Source organism: Salvelinus namaycush, unplaced genomic scaffold, assembly GCF_016432855.1.
Source record: "Salvelinus namaycush isolate Seneca unplaced genomic scaffold, SaNama_1.0 Scaffold3234, whole genome shotgun sequence".
NCBI lineage: Eukaryota > Metazoa > Chordata > Actinopteri > Salmoniformes > Salmonidae > Salvelinus > Salvelinus namaycush.
Window position 1 is genome coordinate 1 of NW_024060158.1, and position 12,500 is coordinate 12,500.

The following is a 12,500-nucleotide window of genomic DNA, read 5'->3' on the forward strand; positions in this document are numbered from 1 at the left end:
GATGGTTCATCCACTCAGCTAGATGGGCTCCCAGGGGGTTCAACCACTCAGCTAGATGGGCTCCCAGATGGGTTCAATCCCTCCTCAGCTAGATGGGCTCCCTGATGGGTTCAACCACTCAGCTAGATGGGCTCCCAGATGGGTTCAACCACTCAGCTAAATGGGCTCCCAGATGGGTTCAACCACTCAGCTAGATGGGCTCCCAGATGGGTTCAACCACTCAGCTAGGTGGGCTCCCAGATTGGTTCAACCACTCAGCTAGATGTGCTCCCAGATGGGTTCAACCACTCAGCTAGATGGGCTCCCAGGTGGGTTCAACCACTCAGCTAGATGGGCTCCCAGATGGGTTCAATCCCTCCTCAGCTAGATGGGCCCCCAGATGGGTTCAACCACTCAGCTAGATGGACTCCCAGATGGGTTCATCCACTCAGCTAGATGGGCTCCCAGGGGGTTCAACCACTCAGCTAGATGGGCTCCCAGATGGGTTCAATCCCTCCTCAGCTAGATGGGCTCCCTGATGGGTTCAACCACTCAGCTAGATGGGCTCCCAGATGGGTTCAACCACTCAGCTAAATGGGCTCCCAGATGGGTTCAACCACTCAGCTAGATGGGCTTCCCCCACTCAGCTAGGTGGGCTCCCAGATTGGTTCAACCACTCAGCTAGATGTGCTCCCAGATGGGTTCAACCACTCAGCTAGATGGGCTCCCAGATGGGTTCAACCACTCAGCTAGATGGGCTCCCAGATGGGTTCAACCACTCAGCTAGAAGACTCCCAGATGGGTTCAACTACTCAGCTAGAAGACTCCCACATGGGTTCAACCACTCAGCTAGATGGGCTCCCAGATGGGTTCAATCCCTCCTCAGCTAGATGGGCTCAACCACTCAGCTAGATGGGCTCCCAGATGGGTTCAACCACTCAGCTAGATGGGTTCAACCACTCAGCTAGATGGGCTCCCAGGTGGGTTCAACCACTCAGCTAGATGGGCTCCCAGATGGGTTCAATCCCTCCTCAGCTAGATGGGCTCCCAGATGGGTTCAACCACTCAGCTAGATGGGCTCCCAGATGGGTTCAACCACTCAGCTAGATGGGCTCCCAGATGGGTTCAACCACTCAGCTAGATGGGCTCCCAGATGGGTTCAACCACTCAGCTAGATGGGCTCCCAGATGGGTTCAACCACTCAGCTAGATGGGCTCCCAGATGGGTTCAACCACTCAGCTAGATGGGCTCCCAGATGGGTTCAACCACTCAGCTAGATGGGCTCCCAGATGGGTTCAACCACTCAGCTAGATGGGCTCCCAGATGGGTTCAACCACTCAGCTAGATGGGCTCCCAGATGGGTTCAACCACTCAGCTAGATGGGCTCCCAGATGGGTTCAACCACTCAGCTAGATGGGCTCCCAGATGGGTTCAACCACTCAGCTAGATGGGCTCCCAGATGGGTTCAACCACTCAGCTAGATGGGCTCCCAGATGGGTTCAACCACTCAGCTAGATGGGCTCCCAGATGGGTTCAACCACTCAGCTAGATGGGCTCCCAGATGGGTTCAACCACTCAGCTAGATGGGCTCCCAGATGGGTTCAACCACTCAGCTAGATGGGCTCCCAGATGGGTTCAACCACTCAGCTAGATGGGCTCCCAGATGGGTTCAACCACTCAGCTAGATGGGCTCCCAGATGGGTTCAACCACTCAGCTAGATGGGCTCCCAGATGGGTTCAACCACTCAGCTAGATGGGCTCCCAGATGGGTTCAACCACTCAGCTAGATGGGCTCCCAGATGGGTTCAACCACTCAGCTAGATGGGCTCCCAGATGGGTTCAACCACTCAGCTAGATGGGCTCCCAGATGGGTTCAACCACTCAGCTAGATGGGCTCCCAGATGGGTTCAACCACTCAGCTAGATGGGCTCCCAGATGGGTTCAACCACTCAGCTAGATGGGCTCCCAGATGGGTTCAACCACTCAGCTAGATGGGCTCCCAGATGGGTTCAACCACTCAGCTAGATGGGCTCCCAGATGGGTTCAACCACTCAGCTAGATGGGCTCCCAGATGGGTTCAACCACTCAGCTAGATGGGCTCCCAGATGGGTTCAACCACTCAGCTAGATGGGCTCCCAGATGGGTTCAACCACTCAGCTAGATGGGCTCCCAGATGGGTTCAACCACTCAGCTAGATGGGCTCCCAGATGGGTTCAACCACTCAGCTAGATGGGCTCCCAGATGGGTTCAACCACTCAGCTAGATGGGCTCCCAGATGTAAACTCTAATCAGAAGGTGTCACACTATCTCCATGTAGGTTTTTTGTGCCATTTTTTATTCATTCATTCAACCTTTTATTTAACTCGGCAAGTCAGTTAAGAACAAATTCTTATTTACAATGACGGCCTACCAGGGAACAGTGGGTTAACTGCCTTGTTCAGGGGGCAGAACGACAGATTTTTTACCTTGTCAGCTCAGGGGATTCGATCCAGCAACCTTTCAGTTACTAGTACAACACTCTAACCACTAGACTACCTGCCGCCCCACAATCCCTCCTCACCCTCCTTGGCAATAAAGTATTGAATGTTCTCCCTGCTAGATACCATGTCTGGACGAAGGGTCATGCTCCCACTAACTTTGCTAAGTGGAGGACCGCCACCACACCGTACAGGGTCCAGTGGGAAGCGGACTTTGAACCCTATGTGATGGTGAGGCGGGACAGTCCAGAGTACGACAGACGCTTCGTTGGCTTTGGGTGGAATAAAGTGGCTCATATTATGGAGCTGGACGCACAGGTACTGAACACACCTTTTACCCATCACTCTGTCACTCACAGGTACTGAACACACCTTTTACCCATCACTCTGTCACTCACAGGTACTGGACACACCTTTACCCATCACTCTGTCACTCACAGGTACTGAACACACCTTTTACCCATCACTCTGTCTCTCACAGGTACTGAACACACCTTTTACCCATCACTCTGTCTAACTATGTCCTCTGTCCTCTCTTCCAGCAGTATGAGTTAGTGATGCTGTCTTAGTGTTTCTAACTCTGTCCTCTGTCCTCTCTTCCAGCAGTATGAGTTAGTGATGCTGTCTTAGTGTTTCTAACTCTGTCCTCTGTCCTCTCTTCCAGCAGTATGAGTTAGTGATGCTGTCTTAGTGTTTCTAACTCTGTCCTCTGTCCTCTCTTCCAGCAGTATGAGTTAGTGATGCTGTCTTAGTGTTTCTAACTCTGTCCTCTGTCCTCTCTTCCAGGAGTATGAGTTAGTGATGCTGTCTTAGTGTTTCTAACTCTGTCCTCTGTCCTCTCTTCCAGCAGTATGAGTTAGTGATGCTGTCTTAGTGTTTCTAACTCTGTCCTCTCTTCCAGCAGTATGAGTTAGTGATGCTGTCTTAGTGTTTCTAACTCTGTCCTCTGTCCTCTCTTCCAGCAGTATGAGTTAGTGATGCTGTCTTAGTGTTTCTAACTCTGTCCTCTGTCCTCTCTTCCAGCAGTATGAGTTAGTGATGCTGTCTTAGTGTTTCTAACTCTGTCCTCTGTCCTCTCTTCCAGCAGTATGAGTTAGTGATGCTGTCTTAGTGTTTCTAACTCTGTCCTCTGTCCTCTCTTCCAGCAGTATGAGTTAGTGATGCTGTCTTAGTGATTCTAACTCTGTCCTCTGTCCTCTCTTCCAGCAGTATGAGTTAGTGATGCTGTCTTAGTGATTCTAACTCTGTCCTCTGTCCTCTCTTCCAGCAGTATGAGTTAGTGATGCTGTCTTAGTGTTTCTAACTCTGTCCTCTGTCCTCTCTTCCAGCAGTATGAGTTAGTGATGCTGTCTTAGTGTTTCTAACTCTGTCCTCTGTCCTCTCTTCCAGGAGTATGAGTTAGTGATGCTGTCTTAGTGTTTCTAACTCTGTCCTCTGTCCTCTCTTCCAGCAGTATGAGTTAGTGATGCTGTCTTAGTGTTTCTAACTCTGTCCTCTCTTCCAGCAGTATGAGTTAGTGATGCTGTCTTAGTGTTTCTAACTCTGTCCTCTGTCCTCTCTTCCAGCAGTATGAGTTAGTGATGCTGTCTTAGTGTTTCTAACTCTGTCCTCTGTCCTCTCTTCCAGCAGTATGAGTTAGTGATGCTGTCTTAGTGTTTATAACTCTGTCCTCTGTCCTCTCTTCCAGCAGTATGAGTTAGTGATGCTGTCTTAGTGATTCTAACTCTGTCCTCTGTCCTCTCTTCCAGCAGTATGAGTTAGTGATGCTGTCTTAGTGTTTCTAACTCTGTCCTCTGTCCTCTGTCCTCTCTTCCAGCAGTATGAGTTAGTGATGCTGTCTTAGTGTGTCTAACTCTGTCCTCTGTCCTCTCTTCCAGCAGTATGAGTTAGTGATGCTGTCTTAGTGTTTCTAACTCTGTCCTCTGTCCTCTCTTCCAGCAGTATGAGTTAGTGATGCTGTCTTAGTGATTCTAACTCTGTCCTCTGTCCTCTCTTCCAGCAGTATGAGTTAGTGATGCTGTCTTAGTGTTTCTAACTCTGTCCTCTGTCCTCTCTTCCAGCAGTATGAGTTAGTGATGCTGTCTTAGTGTGTCTAACTCTGTCCTCTGTCCTCTCTTCCAGGAGTATGAGTTAGTGATGCTGTCTTAGTGTTTCTAACTCTGTCCTCTGTCCTCTCTTCCAGCAGTATGAGTTAGTGATGCTGTCTTAGTGTTTCTAACTCTGTCCTCTGTCCTCTCTTCCAGCAGTATGAGTTAGTGATGCTGTCTTAGTGTTTCTAACTCTGTCCTCTGTCCTCTCTTCCAGCAGTATGAGTTAGTGATGCTGTCTTAGTGTTTCTAACTCTGTCCTCTGTCCTCTGTCCTCTCTTCCAGCAGTATGAGTTAGTGATGCTGTCTTAGTGTTTCTAACTCTGTCCTCTGTCCTCTCTTCCAGCAGTATGAGTTAGTGATGCTGTCTTAGTGTTTCTAACTCTGTCCTCTGTCCTCTCTTCCAGCAGTATGAGTTAGTGATGCTGTCTTAGTGTTTATAACTCTGTCCTCTGTCCTCTCTTCCAGCAGTATGAGTTAGTGATGCTGTCTTAGTGATTCTAACTCTGTCCTCTGTCCTCTCTTCCAGCAGTATGAGTTAGTGATGCTGTCTTAGTGTTTCTAACTCTGTCCTCTGTCCTCTGTCCTCTCTTCCAGCAGTATGAGTTAGTGATGCTGTCTTAGTGTGTCTAACTCTGTCCTCTGTCCTCTCTTCCAGCAGTATGAGTTAGTGATGCTGTCTTAGTGATTCTAACTCTGTCCTCTCTTCCAGCAGTATGAGTTAGTGATGCTGTCTTAGTGTTTCTAACTCTGTCCTCTGTCCTCTCTTCCAGCAGTATGAGTTAGTGATGCTGTCTTAGTGATTCTAACTCTGTCCTCTGTCCTCTCTTCCAGCAGTATGAGTTAGTGATGCTGTCTTAGTGTTTCTAACTCTGTCCTCTGTCCTCTCTTCCAGCAGTATGAGTTAGTGATGCTGTCTTAGTGATTCTAACTCTGTCCTCTGTCCTCTCTTCCAGCAGTATGAGTTAGTGATGCTGTCTTAGTGTTTCTAACTCTGTCCTCTGTCCTCTCTTCCAGCAGTATGAGTTAGTGATGCTGTCTTAGTGTTTCTAACTCTGTCCTCTGTCCTCTCTTCCAGCAGTATGAGTTAGTGATGCTGTCTTAGTGATTCTAACTCTGTCCTCTGTCCTCTCTTCCAGCAGTATGAGTTAGTGATGCTGTCTTAGTGTTTCTAACTCTGTCCTCTGTCCTCTCTTCCAGCAGTATGAGTTAGTGATGCTGTCTTAGTGTTTCTAACTCTGTCCTCTGTCCTCTGTCCTCTGTCCCAGGAGTATGAGTTTGTGGTTCTGCCCAACGCCTATATGATCCACATGCCTCACGCACCCAGTTTCGACATCACCAAGTTCCGGTCCAACAAGCAGTACCGGGTCTGCCTGAAGACCCTGAAAGAGGAGTTTCAACAGAACATGTCTAGACGATACGGCTTCGCTGCCCTCAAATACATGACTGCAGAGAACAACAGCTAGCCAACACCGATGAGCCAGGACACTCTGACCCGTTATTGACTACACTACCCATAACACCCTCCTCTAAGGCCGTCTAGGACTACACTACTACCCAGGACTCCTCTGGGCCGGGCAGAGGAGAGGGAAAGGGCGGTGGATTCTAAGGACAGTCGATGTAGTCAGGAGTGAACAGAATGGTTACTAAAAGACTCTTACCGCGAACTCTGACCTTTGTGCCAACCGATCATGAGGTTTAAATTGTGAGCTCTGATTCTTGTGAACTCTCACCTTTAGTTTGGGGTTATGACCTAGTTTGAGACAAACCAGCGTTAACCAACTGAAGGGTAACCGGGGGTAACCGTAAGGTCGTTGTGTCCCGAACATTGTTTAACCCCTCCGAGGACGGAGGGAGCAACCTGTCCAGAAGCTGCTGACCTGGTTTCCATCTGGACGAGGAAGCTGCTGACCTGGTTTCCATCTGGTTTCTGGCTGGACGAGGAAGCTGCTGACCTGGTTTCCATCTGGTTTCTGGCTGGACGAGGAAGCTGTTGCTGTGAAGGATGAGTCAGTAGAGGCTGGTCTGGACTCCTACAACTCTCTGCCCTTCTCTAACAGAACTACTGGACATCACTATGGGAGGGAGGGAGGGAGGGAGAGAGAGAGGGAGAGAGAGAGGGAGAGAGAGAGGGAGAGAGAGAGAGGGAGAGAGAGAGGGAGAGAGAGAGAGAGAGAGAGAGAGAGAGAGAGAGAGAGAGAGAGAGAGAGAGAAGGAAGGAAGGAGCGGGGGAGATGGACTGACTGAAGCCTTGGACTTGGAAAGCAGACAAGACATTTGTTCTGTCTCTGTGCCATATCTGGAAGACCAGCAGCTCATTCCCAGCCGCTGTTTGTTGGGCTAAATGTAATGTGGTGTCTGCCTGCCTGCAGGACAACGAGCGAGAACTGAGGAGAGAGAACACTTTCAAGTATTGTGTGCTTTACATTATGTCCGTACACTGCAAATCAGAGCTATTATTTTTCCTTCTCTCCATGTCTCGTAAAAATTAAAAAATAAAACAATTTAACTGACAGACAACGTATCCAAGTTTCACACCGATAAAAATGCTAATTATGTTGCTCAGCGACAAGTGACAAAAACATCAGAGTCTCAACAGAATCAGAAACGTGGGAGAGTCTGGATGACTGACACATGGGCTGAGTCCCAAATGGCTCCCTATTCCCTATATAGTGCACTACTTTAGACCAGATCCCTATTCCCTATTTAGTGCACTACTATAGACCAGAGCCCTATTCCCTATATAGTACACTACTATAGACCAGAGCCCTATTCCCTATATAGTGCACTACTTTAGACCAGAGCCCTATTCCCTATATAATACACTACTTTAGACCAGGGCCCTATTCCCTATATAGTACACTACTATAGACCAGAGCCCTATTCCCTATATAGTGCACTACTATAGACCAGAGCCCTATTCCCTATATAGTACACTACTATAGACCAGAGCCCTATTCCCTATATAGTGCACTACTATAGACCAGAGCCCTATTCCCTATATAGTACACTACTATAGACCAGAGCCCTATTCCCTATATAGTGCACTACTATAGACCAGGGCCCTATTCCCTATATAGTGCACTACTTTAGACCAGAGCCCTATTCCCTATATAGTGCACTACTTTAGACCAGAGCCCTATTCCCTATATAATACACTACTTTAGACCAGGGCCCTATTCCCTATATAGTACACTACTTTAGACCAGGGCCCTATTCCCTATATAGTACACTACTTTAGACCAGAGCCCTATTCCCTATATAGTACACTACTTTAGACCAGGGCCCTATTCCCTAATAGTACACTACTTTAGACCAGGGCCCTATTCCCTATATAGTGCTCTACTTTAGACCCTTTGGTCTAAAGTAGTGCACTACGTAGGGAATAGGGTGCCATAGTGAGCTACTCCGTCTGCTACATTTAGTTCCAGTCTGATACGGATCAGTACCAGTCTCCTGGCTCATATGACAGTACAGGGTTGATATGGATCAGAACCAGTCTCCTGGCTCATATGACAGTACAGGGTTGATATGGATCAGAACCAGTCTCCTGGCTCATATGACAGTACAGGGTTGATATGGATCAGAACCAGCCTCCTGGCTCATATGACAGTACAGGGTTGATATGGATCAGAACCAGTCCCTGGCTCATATGACAGTACAGGGTTGATATGGATCAGAACCAGCCTCCTGGCCCATATGACAGTACAGGGTTGATATGGATCAGAACCAGTCTCCTGGCTCATATGACAGTACAGGGTTGATATGGATCAGAACCAGTCTCCTGGCTCATATGACAGCACAGGGTTGATATGGATCAGAACCAGTCTCCTGGCTCATATGACAGTACAGGGTTGATATGGATCAGAACCAGTCTCCTGGCTCATATGACAGTACAGGGTTGATATGGATCAGAACCAGCCTCCTGGCTCATATGACAGTACAGGGTTGATATGGATCAGAACCAGTCTCCTGGCTCATATGACAGTACAGGGTTGATATGGATCAGAACCAGTCTCCTGGCTCATATGACAGTACAGGGTTGATATGGATCAGAACCAGCCTCCGGGCTCATATGACAGTACAGGGTTGATATGGATCAGAACCAGCCTCCTGGCTCATATGACAGTACAGGGTTGATATGGATCAGAACCAGTCTCCTGGCTCATATGACAGTACAGGGTTGATATGGATCAGAACCAGTCTCCTGGCTCATATGACAGTACAGGGTTGATATGGATCAGAACCAGTCTCCTGGCTCATATGACAGTACAGGGTTGATATGGATCAGAACCAGCCTCCGGGCTCATATGACAGTACAGGGTTGATATGGATCAGAACCAGCCTCCTGGCTCATATGACAGTACAGGGTTGATATGGATCAGAACCAGTCTCCTGGCTCATATGACAGTACAGGGTTGATATGGATCAGAACCAGTCTCCTGGCTCATATGACAGTACAGGGTTGATATGGATCAGAACCAGTCTCCTGGCTCATATGACGGTACCGTGTTGATATGGATCAGAACCAGTCTCCTGGCTCATATGACAGTACAGGGTTGATATAGATCAGAACCAGTCTCCTGGCTCATATGACAGTACAGGGTTGATATGGATCAGAACCAGTCTCCTGGCCCATATGACAGTACAGGGTTGATATGGATCAGAACCAGCCTCCTGGCTCATATGACAGTACAGGGTTGATATGGATCAGAACCAGTCTCCTGGCTCATATGACAGTACAGGGTTGATATGGATCAGAACCAGCCTCCTGGCTCATATGACAGTACAGGGTTGATATGGATCAGAACCAGTCTCCTGGCTCATATGACAGTACAGGGTTGATATGGATCAGAACCAGTCTCCTGGCTCATATGACAGTACAGGGTTGATATGGATCAGAACCAGCCTCCTGGCTCATATGACAGTACAGGGTTGATATGGATCAGAACCAGTCTCCTGGCTCATATGACAGTACAGGGTTGATATGGATCAGAACCAGTCTCCTGGCTCATATGACAGTACAGGGTTGATATGGATCAGAACCAGTCTCCTGGCTCATATGACGGTACCGTGTTGATATGGATCAGAACCAGTCTCCTGGCTCATATGACAGTACAGGGTTGATATGGATCAGAACCAGTCTCCTGGCTCATATGACGGTACCGTGTTGATATGCATCAGAACCAGTCTCCTGGCTCATATGACAGTACAGGGTTGATATAGATCAGAACCAGTCTCCTGGCTCATATGACAGTACAGGGTTGATATGGATCAGAACCAGTCTCCTGGCTCATAGGACTGTACAAGGTCAGTACAGGGTCATCCAGCCATCTGTATTCAGGATAGATCTTTACACACAACCAGGAAGTGTGTTTCTGACAGATTCATAAACACTGTTTTACTCACTATGACTGATGGACAATCGTTGTGTTAGGTGTGTGTGTGTGTGTTAGGTGTGTGCGTGTGTGTGTGTGTGTGTGTTAGGTGTGTGCGTGTTAGGTGTGTGTGTGTGTGTGTGTGTGTGTGTGTGTGTGTGTGTGTGTGTGTGTGTGTGTGTGAGATGTTTGAGTGGGTGTTATCACTATGACTGATGGACAATCGTTGTGGCAGTTTGTTGAATGTGCTTCAATATATTTGGTTTGAAACACACACACACACACACACACACACACACACACACACACACACACACACACACACACCTAACACCCACTCAAACATCTCGTCTTCATGATATCACTCTGTTAGTATCCTTGCTTCTGACTCCACCCCTCTCACCAAGCAGGAAGTGGAGCATAAACCAATCAGCTCATGGTTGACCTTTTTTCCCGTTGTCAGTTATTCCATTCGTTACGTATCAGTGTGTGTTGCCGGTCGTAAGGTGGGAAACGAGTACGCCAGCGGAACTGAGACTGCCCTGTTGAAGAGGGAGGAGGCTGGAGGGATGGACGGACACACAACATGGAGGATTCAGACCCCCAGGACTGCGTTTCTAATGTAACACAACCCACTAGTAGCGATGATAAGAGATGAAACGAAGGGAGGTGGAGGTGATGATGTCACTCAGACCGTCCTGGAGGTCAGGCTAAAAGCCTGGATGGGGTCGTTACTAGTTACCACAGCCACAAAGTCATTATGGCTAAACTGCCAATTTAAAACATTTTTTAAAATCTGATTTAAACCTAATCCTAACCTTAACCACACTGCTGACCTTATGCCTAACCTTACATGAAGGTTTGTGGCTGTGGTAACTAGTGACAACCAAAGCTTGGATGGCCCCCACCAAACTGACTAGGGCCCCCACCACACTGACTAGGGCCCCCACCACACTGACTAGGGCCCCCACCACACTGACTAGAGCCCCCACCACACTGACTAGATGTTTATGAGGAGTGACTGTGTGTGTTTATGAGGTGTGACTGTGTGTGTTTATGAGGTGTGACACTGTGTGTTTACGAGGAGTGACTGTGTGTGTTTATGAGGTGTGACTGTGTGTGTTTATGAGGAGTGACTGTGTGTGTTTATCAGGAGTGACTGTGTGTGTTTATGAGGAGTGACTGTGTGTGTTTATGAGGAGTGACTGTGTGTGTTTATGAGGAGTGACTGTGTGTTTATGAGGAGTGACTGTGTGTGTTTATGAGGTGTGACTGTGTGTTTATGAGGAGTGACTGTGTGTGTTTATGAGGAGTGACTGTGTGTGTTTATGAGGTGTGACTGTGTGTGTTTATGAGGAGTGACTGTGTGTGCTTATGAGGAGTGACTGTGTGTGTGTGTGTGTTTATGAGGAGTGACTGTGTGTGTGTGTTTATGAGGAGTGACTGTGTGTGTTTATGAGGAGTGACTGTGTGTGTTTATGAGGTGTGACTGTGTGTGTTTATGAGGTGTGACTGTGTGTGTTTATGAGGTGTGACTGTGTGTGTTTATGAGGAGTGACTGTGTGTGTTTATGAGGAGTGACTGTGTGTGTTTATGAGGAGTGACTGTGTGTGTTTATGAGGAGTGACTATGTGTTTATGAGGAGTGACTGTGTGTGTGTATATGAGGAGTGTGTGAGTGGCTTGGCAGATGGAGCTCCATCCCCTTGAGAAGCTATTCAGAACTAGAGATGTGTAACTAGGTGGGGAGCTGCCAGATAGACTGCCAGATAGACTGCCAGATAGACTGCCAGATAGATTGCCAGACAGACATGATGCTGCTGCTTCCTGAATTAAAACTAATGAGTGGATCAGTGTTGTTTTTTCAGTCTGTCACAACTGCGGCCGCTCAGATTTTTCGTGGCCCCCATCCCATCAAAGTGGCCCGTCGCTGGTCGAGAAATACACAACATCACCAAAGTATGTGGACACCTGCTCGTCAAACATCTCATTCCAAAATCACGGGCATTAATATGGAGTTGGTCCCCCCTTTGCTGCTATAACAGCCTCCACTCTTCTGGGAAGGCTTTCCACTAGATGTTGGAACATTGCTGCTATAACAGCCTCCACTCTTCTGGGAAGGCTTTCCACTAGATGTTGGAACATTGCTGCTGTAACAGCCTCCACTCTTCTGGGAAGGCTTTCCACTAGATGTTGGAACATTGCTGCTATAACAGCCTCCACTCTTCTGGGAAGGCTTTCCACTAGATGTTGGAACATTGCTGCTGTAACAGCCTTCACTCTTCTGGGAAGGCTTTCCACTAGATGATGGAACATTGCTGCTGTAACAGCCTCCACTCTTCTGGGAAGGCTTTCCACTAGATGATGGAACATTGCTGCTGTAACAGCCTCCACTCTTCTGGGAAGGCTTTCCACTAGATGTTGGAACATTGCTGCTGTAACAGCCTCCACTCTTCTGGGAAGGCTTTCCACTAGATGTTGGAACATTGCTGCTGTAACAGCCTCCACTCTTCTGGGAAGGCTTTCCACTAGATGTTGGAACATTGCTGATATAACAGCCTCCACTCTTCTGGGAAGGCT

At 48.1% G+C, this 12,500-nt stretch overlaps 1 protein-coding gene across 1 annotated transcript; it reads left to right on the forward strand.

Moving 5' to 3' along the window:
- Positions 1-2,578: 2,578 nt before the first annotated feature.
- Positions 2,579-6,623, forward strand: LOC120040109 (LARGE xylosyl- and glucuronyltransferase 1-like; the record flags this gene model as incomplete). The annotated part of the gene is made up of 2 exons (XM_038985357.1): positions 2,579-2,774; positions 5,812-6,623. Coding segments are annotated over 2 exons (394 nt in total), but the record flags the coding sequence as incomplete, so codon positions are not given.
- Between the last annotated feature and the right edge of the window lie 5,877 nt (positions 6,624-12,500).